Source organism: Lactuca virosa, chromosome 8 (genome assembly GCF_052849685.1).
Source record: "Lactuca virosa cultivar CGN04683 chromosome 8, Lactuca_virosa_CGN04683_v6, whole genome shotgun sequence".
NCBI lineage: Eukaryota > Viridiplantae > Streptophyta > Magnoliopsida > Asterales > Asteraceae > Lactuca > Lactuca virosa.
Genome location: NC_136433.1, coordinates 82,514,317 through 82,530,243, shown reverse-complemented (window position 1 = coordinate 82,530,243; position 15,927 = coordinate 82,514,317). Strand labels below are relative to the sequence as shown.

Genomic DNA, 15,927 nt, shown 5'->3' with positions numbered 1-15,927 from the left:
TCTTGACAGTTCCAACATTTCACATTCTTCAAAGTTCTAGAAGAACTTTTTCCCCGACTCCCACTGCTCCCACTATTCCTGCTATTCCCTCTACCTCTTCCGACATTTAATAAATCAGAAGAGGAAGATCCACCTTGATTCTTGCGTCTGATATCCTCGCCTAGAACCAAATCTCTAACCCCTTCAAAAGTCATACCACTGGTCCCCACGGAACTCGTAACAGCAGTAACTGTTCCGGACCAGCTATCAGGTAGAGAAGCTAGTAGCAGCGAAGCTTGAGTCTCATTATCAAATTTAATTCCCACAGATGATAATCTGGACAAAATTGAATTTAGATTGTTAATGTGAACCGTAACTGAGCCTTCCTCATTCATCCTTGTAGTGAACAACTCCTTCATCAAGAACACCTTGTTAGCCGCCGATGGTTTCTCATACATATTTGACAGAGCCTCCATCATACCACGCGCCGTGGTTTCATTCATGATGTTGAAAGCAACGCTCTTCGTCAACGACAATGTAATAACCGCCTTGGCTTTCTTGTCCTTTGAGTTCCACGCATCTTCAGCAGCATTTTCCATTTTCTCCGGTTTGTCTCCGAGTACCACGTCCAAGTCTTTCTGACATAGCAATGCTTCTAATTGCATTTTCCACCAGCTAAAATCAGAACCATTGAACCTTTCGATTATAACCTTGTCTTCAGCCATTACGGCAAACAAAAAAAATAAGGTACACTCGTGTGTGACAGAAAAACGATCGTACCCTCCAAAACCTCGCTAACCAGGCTTTGATACCAGTTGTTAGGAATCGGACCGGGTACACGCAGCGGAAACACACTGTCACACACTCACAAACTCACAAAATAAAGCAAGAAGAACACAAGGATTTTACGTGGTTCGGATTCGGTGCAAATCCTACATCCACGGGCTGCAACTAGAGATTTTAGTATTATGAGAAGATTACAATTGTGATGAACACACTCTGCACTCTATGTTGTGTTTTTTGTTTGCTCGATACCTTCTGCATTTATAGGAACTCAAATAATTCCAATGGACAAAAGCAATGGTGGAGAATTAAAAAAAAAAGCAACAAGTATTGATTGCCACTCCTTCTCCAATTTGTCTGCCATTTTATGAGTGGGTCTTCACACCACTAGCAATTATCACCATCCACTAATTTGGCCTCCACCAATTTTCTCCACCAACCAACATTAGGGATTGATTTTTAGGGTTTTAGTGGCAATGGAGGCTGGTAAGGAGGCCAGTCATAAGGACTTAGGGCCTTGAAATAGGGTGCAACACCTTAAAAATTAGGGTTTCTCCACCAGACACCAACACTCCGTGTAATGACACAAACACGCCGTGTTGGTCCAATAAAATTCGCGGCCCAAAGGCCTATCAACACGCCTTGGTGAGGCTTCACCACGCTGTGTTCAAAGAGAAAATGAAGATTTTTGAATTTATTTCATACCTGGAACCGAGTGTTACAACAAACATGGAAGAAATGGACCCAAACTTGCACTAGAGATCCAAAATCACCAAAAGGACATAGATCTGGAACACACGACCTCAAAGGTTTTGGATTAAGGATCAAGCAAGTCACTCTACTCCATCATTGGAATCAAGTTTGTACTGTTCTATATTTTATTATTGTTAGGATCTTGTACTTGCGTAACTTCTAGGATATGTCTCGTTTCCATCTTTTGTTTGTTGTATATTGGTGTTGCCTCACATGTCTATTGGTTTGGACAACAGTGCTTGGTCGTTTATGTGCCGAACTACTACAGCGGGTCGGTGTTAATATGATGGGTCGGATAACTGTGCTTTGCTATTTATAAGTCAGCCTGTTGTCACCTGGTCGATGTTAATATGATGGGCATGCCCGGGTACACCATTCATAATCTAAGTATGTATATGTGTTTTAATTTTCAGGGAAGATGAAGATGACGATGAGAGATGATGTATATGTATGTTTGTGTGTGTGTGTGTGAGAGAGAGAGAGAGGGGTGGGCTCTCTCTTATTTTTTTAATTATTAAAATAGATAAATAAGTATTAAATTTTTAAAAAATGAAAGAAAAATGAAAAATAAATACATCAAGGGTACTAAAGTCATTTCATTTTTCGGAGGAACCAAGTATCCAACAAAACTAGCTCAAAAAAGGACCACCAATCCAAAACTTTAGAGGTTTGGACATTTTTCCTGAAAAATGCAAACCACATGGATCATTTTTCAGTTTTGTCAAATTTTAACTAAACATTAAGCCATATAATTTTTTTTAATATACGGAGTTTCAGAGTTTGAATGATGGTGTAATACCTGATAAAGAAATTTGAATAAAAACCTTTAGGCTATTGAAACCCCATCCACTTAGACAAACCAATAAACAATGCAAAACTAAAGGTTGCAAATATTTTTTCAACCAATTACAACAAATTATGTTGGAATATCCATATATTCCAAGAGCTTCCAAGGATTCTGCTAATTGCTGACTTTCGTAATTGATGGTAAAGGCAAGTACTAACAGGGATTAAACCTCATAAGGTGAACAAAATAGTCCTCGAAACAAAGAAAACCGCAGAAGTAGAAGGAGAAGTACAGGGATAAGTGGGGAAATTCCATTATTGTCCAATAATGGGATACAGAGATGAGGGAACGACCTATAAACAAACCTCTAAGATGTTGAGACTGAGGTGATTCATGTCACATTTAATTACCTAATCTCGGGGGATGAGGGGAAAAGTGGGAAACAAAGACAGATGTAAATGTGATTTCGAAGATTTTGGTTCACAACAAGAAAGTCATAAAAGTTAATGTCACTCCTAATCATTTAACAATTATAATGCAAGAGAAAAGAATGAGAGCAGGAATTACTAAGTAGTGAATAGTTGAGAGACCTATAGGAATGTGTTTGTCACGACCAGTTGTTTTCGTAAGGATGCCATATAATCTTGATAGAAGACTTTGAATCATGTTGGATTCTAAATGACTTTCTATGATAAGCTTCCTGATCCCAAAATTCTGAGCAATATGTTTTTTGAACATGATCACCTTTGCTTTTCCTAGGTACGAGCTCAGCTCCAATATACATCCGAGCTGCAGACGAACTCCAACCGATGTCCTTTATGGAAAATGAAATCATATTGTATGATGAATTCACCAATGAGATGTTCTTCAATTAACCAAAGGAAACATATCCTATGAATGTCGTTTTTCCATCATATGAAGGCTCCAGTACTTCATTAGATTCGAGCCAAAGCTCACATCGGTTTTCCATCGTTCTTCCATCATATTTAGGCTCCTGCTTGATGCTTATATCAATACACGGATGGTACATACCGTGAACAGAGCATATTAGGAACCCACAAAAGTCATTGTACCAATCCTTTGGAAGATGCATTGTAAATGTTTTCCCCCTAAACAACCTACCTACAAACCTCTTTGGAATCTGATATGGAAGAGTAAAACTGACAAAGTGATCTTCAATAGCATTTCCCTGTCATGGAGAACACATTCTATTATTCTTTTATATGTTTAGGTTTTATATATAGACTGAAATTTGGAAGGTAAAGCTAAACCTGGAGCATGGAGTGTAATAATATGTCACCAAAAAGTGGACCTACTTTGTTGTTCCCCTTAAGTGAGACTTTCCACAACCATTTACAGTTTGAAATGTCTCCAAAGCTTTCAAGTGACCAACATTCATCCGCTATAACAACAGCTATACTTGATGGCAAATCTGACAGCTGTACAAGTTTAGAGCAGTGTGACACGTTGAGTCATTTGAGCCGAGGAAATCGGAAGAGATCAAAATTTAATTGTGAAAATTTGTTTTGGCTTAGATTGAGTTCTTCCAGGTTGGGTAATTCCCAAACAGCATCCGAGATGTTTTTATCTCCCAAAATGCAGCAGTTAAGATCCAACTTTCTTAACCCTCTGTTACAAACCCATAGCCCTGTGTGGTTGATGTTGTGGTGAGGTAAACAAGGCTGCTCTAAACAACATTCTTCTACATCAATGAGGTTCTCTCCTGGTTTCTTAACTCGTGATTTACCACTATTATCCAAATGAAATGGTAAATTGCCCGTGTTCTTTTGAATCTCTGAGAGCTTGAAAAGTCTGGGACAATTTGAGAATTTAAGGATCTGGAGTTTCTTTAGTCCAGTAATAGATGGACACATCTTAAGACCAGGACAACTTGATATAGATAGGACAACGAGCCTTTCCGAGCATCCAATGATGGATGAATCTCTTCTAAATACCAACACAACGTAAGGTTGAATCTTTCAAGATTTGGAAGTCCAGAAAAATCAGGTGTCATTCTCAGGTTAAGCAACCTATAAAGTTCCATGATTTTCAAATTTGGCAGAAGCTGTTTCATACAAGTGCAAATAAGACAAATTAAGTGTATCAATTTGATAAAAAAGCACACAGGCATGCACACACACACAAGGCTCATCATGTTTGTCAGGCGAGTTAGGGTGTGTCAGTTGAGTTAGGATTTTAAATGTGTGTGCTCTTGGTGTTTAAGATTTGTATTGATTCAAGTCAGGGTTCTGATTTTGTGTGTTCTTGACTTCTTGGTGTTTGGTATTTGTTTCTAAAAATAAAAAATAAGATTTTTCATGTATATAGCTGTCTTTAAAAATGAATACAAAATCAGGTTAACACAAAGAACATTTATAAAATAAAGGTTAATGCTTTCAATCTGTTAGCTATTTATAAAAAAAAAAAACCACCTATTTATATAATGACACCAATAATCAGTGACATGTCACATGTGCTCATATATTCATATAGCAACTTATTTAAATCTAACTTATTAACTTAGTCATTCAATTTGCTTTCATTCATTAATCAAAGAAACAATAAGAATTACCTTATAACCCTCCCAAAGCTGTTTTTGCATGAGATTAGCCAATCTTAGACAACACAATTCTCTTGGTGGAAAATTTTCCCCGAGGTCATGACTCATTACAAAATGTTCTGGCAATGGACGTGTAATCTCATTGATCTGATCAACGTACAAATCAATCCACCGAAGCTTATTCATGTTTGCAACAGCCTGAAGAAAAGATTGTGATTTGTCAAGTGCAACATGCCGAAAATTTATTGCTCCAGTATTGTCAAGCTTCTGTGATAGGGAAAAAAATGGTGTCAGGGTTGAGTTAAAAATGTTTCTTTAATTATCATACATATATATCATGCAAAGCTAGCTAAACCATTACCACCATTCCATCCATAGCACATATACTTAGAACATATTCCTTCTTCCAAACTCTACTATGTTTTTCAGGATTGTTAGGGTGCTCCCCTCTAACAATGTAGTGTCCCATTTCTTGAACCAGATCGTGCATATCAAACTTTCCATTTGAAATGGTTATAAGAGCCTTTTGTATCAACACCTTCACTCCTATAACCGGATGAAAACCACAGGCATCAAGGATCTTCATTGCCTCATCTTTGTATTCCCACCTAAAAAAACATGCAATATCCAAGAACAAGTCTTTCTCAACTGGTTTAAGCCCATCAAAGCTGATTTTTAGCTTTTCCACGATATCAGTATCCGGGATCTCTTTCAGTCTCACTAATGCACTCTTCCACTCATTAATGTCTTTGTCACACAGAAAAGAACTGAGAACTGTAAGTGCTAATGGGAGCCCACCAGCATAAGAGACCACCTCTTTTGCAAGATGCTCATAATCTTCCATAGCTCTGTTATCCCAAAGAGAATGCTTGCAAAAGAGCTTCATAGCCTCATCATTGTTTAACAAGCTAATATTGTGTATCACATCTACTTTGTGAGCAGTTAACACATGTTCATCTCTAGTTGTGATTATTATGCGGCTTCCTTCACCAAACCAATCACATGATCCAGCTAACGCTTTTAGTTGATCAGGTTGATCGACATCATCTAGAACAATCAGGACCTTTCTATGAAGAAACCTATAATTTATCAAGGATCTTCCTCCCCCACCTCTGTTTACTCCCAATTCTGAAAGAATTTTGTCTTTCAGTTTTCCCAAACCATACCTGCCTGATTCCTCTCGAATATTTTCTACAAAGCAGAAGCTTTCAAACTCGGTAAAAATTTCATTGTAGATAGAATATGCAAGAGTAGTCTTACCACCACCCCCAACACCCCATATTCCAACCATTCGAACACCACCTGACCCAATTTTTAACTCCAATTTCAAACCTTGCAAGCGAGCTGCCATTCCGACCAGGTTCTGATCATTTAAATGTGAAGTTATTGGCTGCAACTTCTGTGAAATTTCAAATACAATTTGTTTGATACCTTTTGCTTCATGCCTACACATTGGATATACAAGCATAATTAACATAGGATCACAGGTAGTTTATAACAATTGGGAAAGATGGAATAGTTTAATGCAACATAGATTTGTTGCGCTTTAACTGAGGTACAAATTTAGAACTACAACATGATAAATTACATTATAACTTAATTTGGGATTATCCATATTTCTATGACCTGGGATATCTTTTAACTTGCCCACTAACATCTATGTTACTGCAAGTATCTCATAATCTTGTACAGGTTTATATTCGCATCTGATCAAGTGATGTATTCAAAGCCTCACTCGTTGTAAAGGTCATCAACTTCATCAAGAATAATTAAACATTTGTATAAAAAGCTTAAAAGGTACAATTTGTTTTTAATAGCTAGACTTTATATAACTTGAACTGAAAGAAGCAGGATTACATAATACAATAAAGAGGGTTGTTAGCCCATGAGTCCCATAACAAAAACCTACCCCATTTAGCTCTACTTTTGAGCCATAAAAAGCTCAAAGTCTTGACCTCATAAGCTAGAGTAGACAATCGCTTTAAAGGTAGTATAAATGTGTTGTAGAGCACACATATCTCAAGCATAAATAGTGCAGAAAAAGAAAGAAGAAGATTACCCATTGGCAATGTGCTTGGGTTCCCATCCAGAAATGTTACTTGCATCCATGAGTGCTTTTCTCCAAGATTCAACCTCGGTTTTATTCTCCAGCTCGTATTTAGCAAACGCTTCTCTGTATTTCTGTTTTTGTTTTCGTACTTCAGAGGATCCACATCATAAAATATAGGCATAACAATCTGGCTTCTGGTATCCCTGCATTTCATAATATGTGCAAGATCATCCAGACACCATGTAGAATCACAATAGTTTTTTGAAAATACGATGACGGCTATCTGTGATTCTTCAATAGCTCTCATAAGGGATGGATGGATAGATTCGCCTCGGGGAAGTGTTTCATTGTCTTTGTAAGTGTAGACACCTTCTTGTTCAAGAGCAGAGTAGAGATGGCCCACAAAAGTATTTCGAGTATCTTCTCCTCTGAAGCTTAGAAAAACATCGTACTTCCACCACTTTGAAGAAAGAGCAGGAGCATAAGGAGAAGCTGATGATGATGACGACGATGCCATGGATGCTTTAGTTTGTCGAGATAGAATGTAGGGAATATGATTTGAGCACCTCAATGAAATGAAATATATGCAGAGATAGAGATGTGAGCTTCTAATAAATTTTCAATTTACAAAAACCTCCAGAGTTAATTTGCTTATAAGATATTAAATGTTGAGATAGAAATAGAATATGACAAAATTGCAAGTTTGGTCCCTGTGGTATGTCAAAAATTGGATGTTTGGTCCAAAAAGTTTTGGGATTGCACCGGTGGTCCAAAAGGTTTGATTTGTTGTGGAATTGGTCCAAAGGCTTAACAGTTGTTTGTGCCCTCCGTTTGTGTGAGGGTATTTATGTCCAAAAGGATTGATCTTGTAAATTATTTGTCAAATAAGGGTAACTTTTGAATAAATTAAATTAAAGTTTGATTCCACTTTGACTTGTCAAAATTGGAACCCGATTAAAAAGTGGTCAAGAGATTTTTTTTTGTTCGTCATTTGATCGATCGTCAAGGGGAACGCAAAGGAAACGAATACAGAACACGAAGGGAAGAACGAAGGCATAATCGATTGGGAGGAAGAGGAGATTGGAACGGGAATGAACCGAAGGCAGTCAAGAAGAAGGCACACGAAGTCAACGAAGGTTCGATCGTTCTTCTGGCCGAAGGAAGGGGGTCGATGGCTTCTGATTTTTCGTCAATTGATTCGCAATCGGTGATGGCCTCCGGGATTCGACTTAGGCCGAAGAAGAGGAAGGGAAAGGAGGAGGCAGCGAGGGGTGTTAGGAGGTGGTAGTCGACGACTCATTCTTCTTCTACTTCAGTCGTGAGGTGCGATGGGGAAAAACGAAGGGCACGGTAGTAACGACTAGCTGATCTGTTGAGTTACCTCCGATCTACCTCCCTTCTATTCGAGTTTCACCATCGGACAGAAGAGAGACAACCGAGCCCATTAGATCAGCCCTCGCAGGAAAAGAAATCAGTCAAGGAGGTGGTGCCCTCCATGGGATCGGCAACTGCTGCTGCTTTCATTCCATTTTCTTCTCCGATCAGACACAAAGGTGAAGAACCCCTCCTCCATCGTTTGTGTTACAGGACCAAAACAATCATCGATTTTTGATTGCTTCTGTTCATTCCTTCTCTTCTTAATCTGATGAAGACAAAGTCTTTTCCCCCGATTTGTTAAGATGATGATCGTGTTGGTCCCTTTACCCAAATTTTGTATCAGATTGGCAAAACCAATCCCTCTAGTTGTAGCTTTAAATTAAAATTAACCACTTGGCATAAATCTTTTCAAAGTATGTCTCAATTTAATAAGATATTAAAAGAAGAGGTGTGAATTGACAGAAATACCCTCACACAAACGGAGGGCACAAATGGCTGTGAAGCCTTTGGACCAATTCCACAACAAATCAAACCTTTTGGACCACTGGTGCAACCCCAAAACTTTTTGGACCAAACATCCAATTTTTGACATACCACAAGGACCAAAGTTGCAATTTTGTCAATAGAATATACATTGTTTGAGCACCTCCACGAACTATATATAAAGAGAGATGCGAGTTTCTTAGAAATTTCCGATTATCAAAAGCTGAATAATTAAATATTTGATTTTTTTCAATATCAGTGGAGTTGTGTTCACATTGACAAAAGGAACGGCGACTAAAAAAAAAAGTTTTAAATTCCGACCTGCCGGATTCGAACCAGCGACCTAAGGATGGCCATTGGCTTATTGCCTACTACAGTCCTCCGCTCTACCAACTGAGCTAAGGTCGGTTTTTATTCATCCACGCAAATTTTCTTTGATCACATAACCAATCTGCCAAAACAGTCATTTAATTATTATTACTACAACAACCATCTAACTAATGTTGTGATTTGTAGACCTCAAGATTCATAAATATCTGTTCATTATCTATCACACTCTCATCGCCTAAAGAGGGATGATGAAATGATATTGTAGAACCATGGGTTTGTGTGTGAACCACCACGAGGAGAAGTGACAATGATAACTGAAACCAAAATCTTAACCCCAAATCTAGTTCAAAAACTTGAATCAATCAATCAATAAAAAAAACCTGATCTTTTGTCTTCTATATGTTCAAATCAAAACAAAGCCTATAGAAATCGATACCTTTACTTGTGTTCTAACAATGATAAGAACGTTAATCTGCATTAGGTTGAACTGAATCAGAAAGGCAATCAACCTCTTTGTGTTGGATTGTTGATTAGGGTTTTTCAACTGGCGCGGTAATTGCAGGAGTAGTCTTTTTTAATGCTTCCACCACGAAACCACCCATCGCTACTCTCTTCATCGAATCATCTCCAACCAGCTCTGTTGGTCTGGTTTTTTTAAGGGCGATGGAGGCAGTGATGTCGAAAGCAAAAATAAATCGAGTTGTAGCAGAAAAAAACCCATCTGTTGAGACATTTTTATCAGTTTTGGTCCCTTAAATTACATTTTCGGTCCTATAGTCTATAACAATACCCAGATTTTGTGTCCCCGTATATATATTAAAGAAGAGCATGAATTTGAATAGTTCCGGTTTTCCGGTCATTTTATCCCCACAGCGTAGGTAATCGATCTTCCAGTTTCTTCCTTCCACCCTTCCTTATCCAAACATTCTGTTCTTTTCATCGGCACAGCCATCCAATCCACCGCCTCCACTTCCTGCACCGATAATCGTCATTCTTTTCTTCAGGATCGGAGCTGTCTCCCCCCGCGGCGGAGGCTGCGGTGGTGGTCGACACAAATGAGTTTCTCCGCCTACCATCGGTTCTGATCTCCTACGCTCCTCCAAACCACTGCGCACTCCTCCATCGTCGATCACCTCATGTCGACTGGAACCTATCCGATTCATCGTTTTTCAGAGGTGACACTTTGCATTCACTCTACTTTGTTTATTCCACAGAGTCATATACATCAGGGTACCCGTCGTCTTTTTTTACCTCGATCACTACCACCATCAGCCGCCTCATCTGGACCTCAGATTAGGGCTTGATGAAGACCATCGCTCCCACCGGACTCACTCAAACGAGAATGGAGGAGGACGATTGCAGACAAGCATCACTGCTGGGTTAGTTTGATTCCTCTAATTATCTACAGGAAATAATTATATCATATTTATATGTTATTTCACTTTTATTCTTTTATGCCCTTTGATTTAGGAGTCGAAAGTTATATTTGCATTACCATGGTCAAGATTCAAGTCGACAGGATATAACATATGTTTCTGTTATTCTACTCTTCTGTTTAGAAATCGATACCGTTATGTTTTTTCCCGGAAAGTATCGGAAGTCGATTACAAGAATTGGAATCCTATTACATGGGTTAGCAAAATCAGGTCAGATCTCTCTTCTCATCTCTTTTGTCAACTGAAGTGAAATAAATCAATCACAATACCACTGTCAATTCGCCTTTTGCAGATGAGGATGAGAAGCTTATCAGTTATATTACTATAGATGGAAGCCATGGTTGTTCGACTTCAGTTCCAAAACTTGCTGGTCTTTCTTTTTAATTATTATTTTTTTAACTTATTAATATATATTATACTTATATTACTAATATATTTGATTATTATTTTTTTTTAATTATTATTTTTTTAACTTATTACTAATATATTTGATTGGATTTGGATTTGAATCAGGGTTACAAAGATGTGGAAAAAGTTGTAGACTAAGATGGATTGATTATCTAAGACCGGGTCTTAAACGAGGAAACTTTACTTCACAAGAAGCCATGCTCATAACTGATCTACACAGAACCTTGGCAAATAAGTAATTAACAAGATAAATTTTTTACTTATCTTTTGATTAATTGTTTTGAAGATATTGATTTCTTTTGTTATTTGTTTTAAAAAAGATGGGCACAGATAGCAAAACACTTACCAGGAAGAACAGATAGTGCAATCAAAAACTTCTGGAACTCCAACAAGAAAAGGAAGCTTCTTCCTCATGCCAACTCCTCTGGTCATACTATTGCTGCTAACCTTAGAAATAACAAAATTCAGGTTCCTGGAAGCAATGAGCAAGATGAAGAGGGTTTGTTTAATTTTAGGGCTTCTGCTGCTTCTTCTGTATAAGCTCAACAACGGCGATGAGCAGGTCACCGGAAGTGGTGGTGGTTGACCTGGAGACGGGACCAAATGGAAACACAGGTGTTGATTCCATCGGTCTTCCCAAATTGTTGATTATTTACAAATTTGTGTATTGAAATGGTTAAAAGCTTTCTATCTTACAACTTCTTTGTGTTTAATTCTTTTTTGTCACTGTTACAGAATGTTCAAGATCCTACTCTTCTAACAAAGGGTAAAAGAAGTTGATTCCATCACCATCAACAACAAAGTCACTGGATCAGATCTTAAATGGTAAGATTTTTGTTAATCCTTTGAATTTTTTTATAAAGGAGCATAATGAAACATCTGCACATGTAGTATTAGGAGAGGTGAGAAGATGATTTTCATTTTTCCTAAAAAAAAGCATTGTATGTCTATAAGTAAACTTTTTCCAGCAAGTGTAGTTATGATTCCTCTTGGTGGCTCATTATCTGAAATGGGTGTTGTAATATTGTGTTGAAACATAAAGATAACAAAGAAGGGTAAAACTATTAAAATTTGGTGATTTATTGTTGTTTGGCAGGATATCAAAGCTATTATCACTGCTGAAGAGGTTTGGATTTCTTCCCCTCTTAACCTTATTATCCCTTTAAAATCATTTAGCCACTACAGGTATTTGGTATGCAAGTTGTTATGTATTTGGAACCTTTAACAGGTGTGTTGCTCCGACACCCATCATTTGAATTCCGAGCATGGCAATTTTCCCAGAGGTCATACTACACAATTAGAAACCGATGCTTATCCTGCCTTTGATGAGCTTACACCAGAGGTATCTCTTCAGTTAAATGCAAAAAATAGCAATGACCTTTCATTGATCTATTTATTATAGTATTCTACTTTCATTTTTTCTATAACAACATTCTACTTTGAAAAATCTATCAAGTTGTAGCAATGTCATGCCTACAATATAAATTGAACTCTGAATCTATTTTTTATTTAATTTGGGTGTCTGTAATGTATAAAATGAATGTTTCCTTTAAACCCAACAAATGCAATGACAATTAGGTAATTACATTTTTATAAAAAAAAAATACATAAGGTGCAAAATAGTAATTGAGTATGGTACAGGGACCAAAACCGTTACCTAAGTCTCTAATAGGGATCAAAATTGTAAAAAGCTCTATATAGTTATAGCATCTTACATTCTTTTTATTATTTAGAATCCTACCTAACTATAGGATTTTATTTAACAGTAAAATTACTTCATGGCTTTTTTCAAAAAAAATTATTTTAACAGTAAAATTACTTCATCTATTTTTTTCAAAAAAGGAAATTATTTTAACAGTAAATTATTTAGAATCTTAACAATAAAATTACTTCATGTTTTTTTTCAAATAACAAAATTATTTTAGTTGTTCCCTTGGGATTGAAAGTGACCAGACTGCCCTCCCCCAACAGCTGAAAGGGCAGTAGGTGCTTCACAAGGATTGAAATTGTGAAATAACTTTAGTCTCCCACATAGAATTCAAACATTTAAGTAGAAGATGTTGCAAGGGTAGGTTCAGTAATTTGTAGTGTAAGAGATAGGTTGCAGAGGTTGTGCCAGATTGTGAATTTAGGATGACCTGCAGTTTACTTAAAAGATCAACACATTAATGGTTGAGCAAGGTAACATATTAATAGTTTTTTCAAATTTATCAATAATTAAATCATAAAAGAATCTGATTTTGGACAAATAATACAAATTAAAAAACTATTCGATTAATTCATTGTTTTTTACAAATCATACGACCCAAATTTCAAAATTTAAAGTTTATTTATTTATTTATTACATTAGTTGAATAATTGTAGTTTATGACCTCCTCTTTTTATTGAATGTACATTTTTTGGTAACTTACATAGAAATTCATGAAAAACGAGGGTGTTTTTACTTTGCCAAAAAAGGACACAACGTAGAGGAAAAGAGACCTGCTCATTCCATTATAGGCATATTTTTAAAGGGACCTACATGTAAGATTATGCACATCATGGGGGCCACATTGACAAATTTTATAATCATGAAAAAAATTTGATTTTAACAGTTTTGGACCAAACTGCTCTTCCATACTATTTTTATAGTTAAAAATTTTGATTTTAACAGTTTTGGACCAAAATACCCCTAGAGACTAGAAAAATGAAAGTAGAGTGCTATATATGGGTATATAGTCAAAATTGTAAACCGCCTCAGCTCTTTTATAGTATCGAAAGTACATTGGTATTTTTTTTTTGTTTTTTTCTTATGGATTATAATATTTTCAATCCTAATTCATTCACTTATATGTTATTTATTTTTATGTTTCACTTTTTACTTTCATAAAAGTGAAAAGGGGCAAAATGGGAAAGATAGAAGAAGTGGGTGTATGCAAGTGATCACAAGTACACGGCCAGGAATCAAGTCTTATACAAGTCAAAATATTTTGAATTAAAAATTATAGGGGCTGATATCACGTAACAATTGCTAATATGAAATAAGAAAATTGTATTAGCAAATCGAAGAAAACGTCGTACTTATTATAGCAACTAAAAAGTAAATACAACTGCTCAAAAATTAGGCTAATGGGATATGCTTAGGATTGTGGGTTGACTTCGAGTAGAAGGTTAGTCAACTCAAAAGCTCATTGTGTTTTACTATTATTTTAGCTGATTGACATAACAAAAGACAATTGGATAATTAAATCTATTGTTCTTATATTGATTGTTTCATGAAAGGAACTCTTCATCACATTTGGATTCATATCTGGATCCACCTTTCATGTCTTTAATCAAGGATCCAGATCAAAGACAAAAAGAACAATGGGAAAAAACCGCAAAAGCATAAAACAGGTGTGGGCCCCCACTTTCAGCTGCTGAAGGGTACTCACTCCATTCTAGATACCTTGCAAAAGCAAACTCCAGGATTCTTTCTGAAATAGCAGAAATGAACATTCTGTAAGTGGTGTATTTCATTTTCAAAACTTTATATTTTATATTCAATCATATAGTCAAAGTGCATTGCTATTATTACAAATTACTTTTGTTGTAGGTATCAACGGGGAGCAGATAGTGAAGGGCATCCATTTATGGTTGTAGTTGGAGCACATTTTCTTCGCCGTTAGGACGTTTCTACTGGAGTTAAAGAAGCTGATGAAATATTATGATTTGTAGGCAAACATTATTCATGAAATATTCAAAGTTTTACTTTCCTATTAAACCTGTTATTTGTGATAAAGATTCAAAATGCTTCCTCTCATTCAAAGGACACATAGTATTATAGATAGACTTACAGCAGCAACTGGTGGTTTTGTCCCTTTTCACAATTTGGTTTATAGTATGTAAGAAGGGTAAAATGGTAATTTATCTGAGGAAAATAGTATGGCCAAATCAGGACAAAAGGTGGCATCTGACCCCGCAACGCGGGGTTACTCACCTAGTTAATGTATTATAATAAAACAATAATAGTAATAGACAGAAAAAAATAATGGAACTTTAAAATAAATAAAACGAAGTTTCAAAACATATCATGTTCGGATTTTTGTGTAAAAAATATCAAAACAACTTTCTAAAATGAGTAAATTAGTTTGGGGTAATTTGCAGGAATGGTCCTTAACTTGTTTTTCTAACTCGGATCATTCATATAGTTTTGTTTTGTTTCGAATTTAATTCTGACCGGACATACCTTCATTACTCACACATACTCTCTCTTTACCCAATCCCGATTTGCAGATCCTAGCTTCTTCATTCTAATTTGTTGAATCTACATCACCATTGACAACAAAAATCAACAAATCGACATTTTTGAAGAAATTTGTTGAATCTTTCCCCAAAATATGATGATCTTCTGGCAAGCTTTTTTTTTTAAAAAAAACTTCTCTAAACACTTTGGCAGACACCAAAATAACCAAGTATGTCAGCCACCACCGTTGATCGGCACCCTCCCATTAACCATCACTCGCTTTCTACACTATCCTCCACCGATGCACATTGTTAGCCGTCGTAGAATCAATTTCTCAAGATGAAAAATTGATTTCTCTATCTAGATTCTCCTCTGTCCCGAAAATCAGTCTCACCTACATAATCGATTTTGATTTTGATTAAAACAGAGTTGCATGACGTGAAGGACTGGGGAGTTTTCATCGTCAGTAATCCATTTGATTTTGGTTCGGTGGTTTAATTTGACATGGTTCTTTAAATTTGTTTTTCATGTTCATTTCAATTTGTAGTTCAGGAATTTTCTTTTCATTTTGGTTTCTAATGAGGGGCGGACACAGGATTTCCCAGTAGAGGTTGCATGGAAAAGTCAGGGGTTACACGGTAGTAGAAAAAATAAAAATTTTTCAAAAATTTTCCACTACGACCGGGAAAGTCAGGGTTACTTCCTTATGTAATAGAATCATAAATAATAAAAATGGAAAGGAATTGCCAACGACGATGTAGGAGGTGGTGTTGAAAG

General features: G+C 36.4%; 1 protein-coding gene, 1 non-coding gene and 1 pseudogene across 6 annotated transcripts; 1 reads left to right on the top strand and 2 right to left on the bottom strand.

The window, feature by feature from the left end:
• Positions 1-4,214: 4,214 nt before the first annotated feature.
• Positions 4,215-9,873, bottom strand: LOC145134250 (TMV resistance protein N-like; annotated as a pseudogene). Its single transcript, XR_013719034.1, has 5 exons — positions 9,539-9,873; positions 6,922-9,223; positions 5,224-6,307; positions 4,875-5,129; positions 4,215-4,332 (listed from the first exon to the last, which is right to left on the bottom strand). The product of XR_013719034.1 is annotated as a TMV resistance protein N-like (transcript).
• On the bottom strand, positions 9,088-9,180 carry TRNAY-GUA (transfer RNA tyrosine (anticodon GUA)). Its single transcript has 2 exons — positions 9,144-9,180; positions 9,088-9,123 (listed from the first exon to the last, which is right to left on the bottom strand). It is a non-coding gene; the product is annotated as a tRNA-Tyr (tRNA).
• A 70-nt stretch (positions 9,874-9,943) lies between the features above and the next one.
• Positions 9,944-14,769, top strand: LOC145134252 (transcription factor MYB86-like). 4 transcript variants are annotated; one of them, XM_079069123.1, is made up of 11 exons: positions 9,944-10,481; positions 10,662-10,748; positions 10,831-10,908; positions 11,052-11,181; positions 11,267-11,561; positions 11,682-11,771; positions 12,043-12,072; positions 12,175-12,288; positions 13,819-14,095; positions 14,208-14,426; positions 14,521-14,769. In XM_079069123.1, the coding sequence occupies exons 1-5, from the start codon at positions 10,406-10,408 to the stop codon at positions 11,484-11,486; spliced, it is 591 nt and encodes a 196-aa protein (XP_078925249.1). In that variant the 5' UTR covers positions 9,944-10,405; the 3' UTR covers positions 11,487-11,561; positions 11,682-11,771; positions 12,043-12,072; positions 12,175-12,288; positions 13,819-14,095; positions 14,208-14,426; positions 14,521-14,769. The 4 variants fall into 4 exon arrangements, with proteins under 4 accessions (XP_078925249.1, XP_078925251.1, XP_078925250.1 ...); XM_079069126.1 differs by having other exon boundaries at positions 9,945-10,481; positions 10,573-10,748; XM_079069125.1 differs by lacking the exon at positions 13,819-14,095 and having other exon boundaries at positions 14,266-14,426.
• Positions 14,770-15,927: the final 1,158 nt, after the last annotated feature.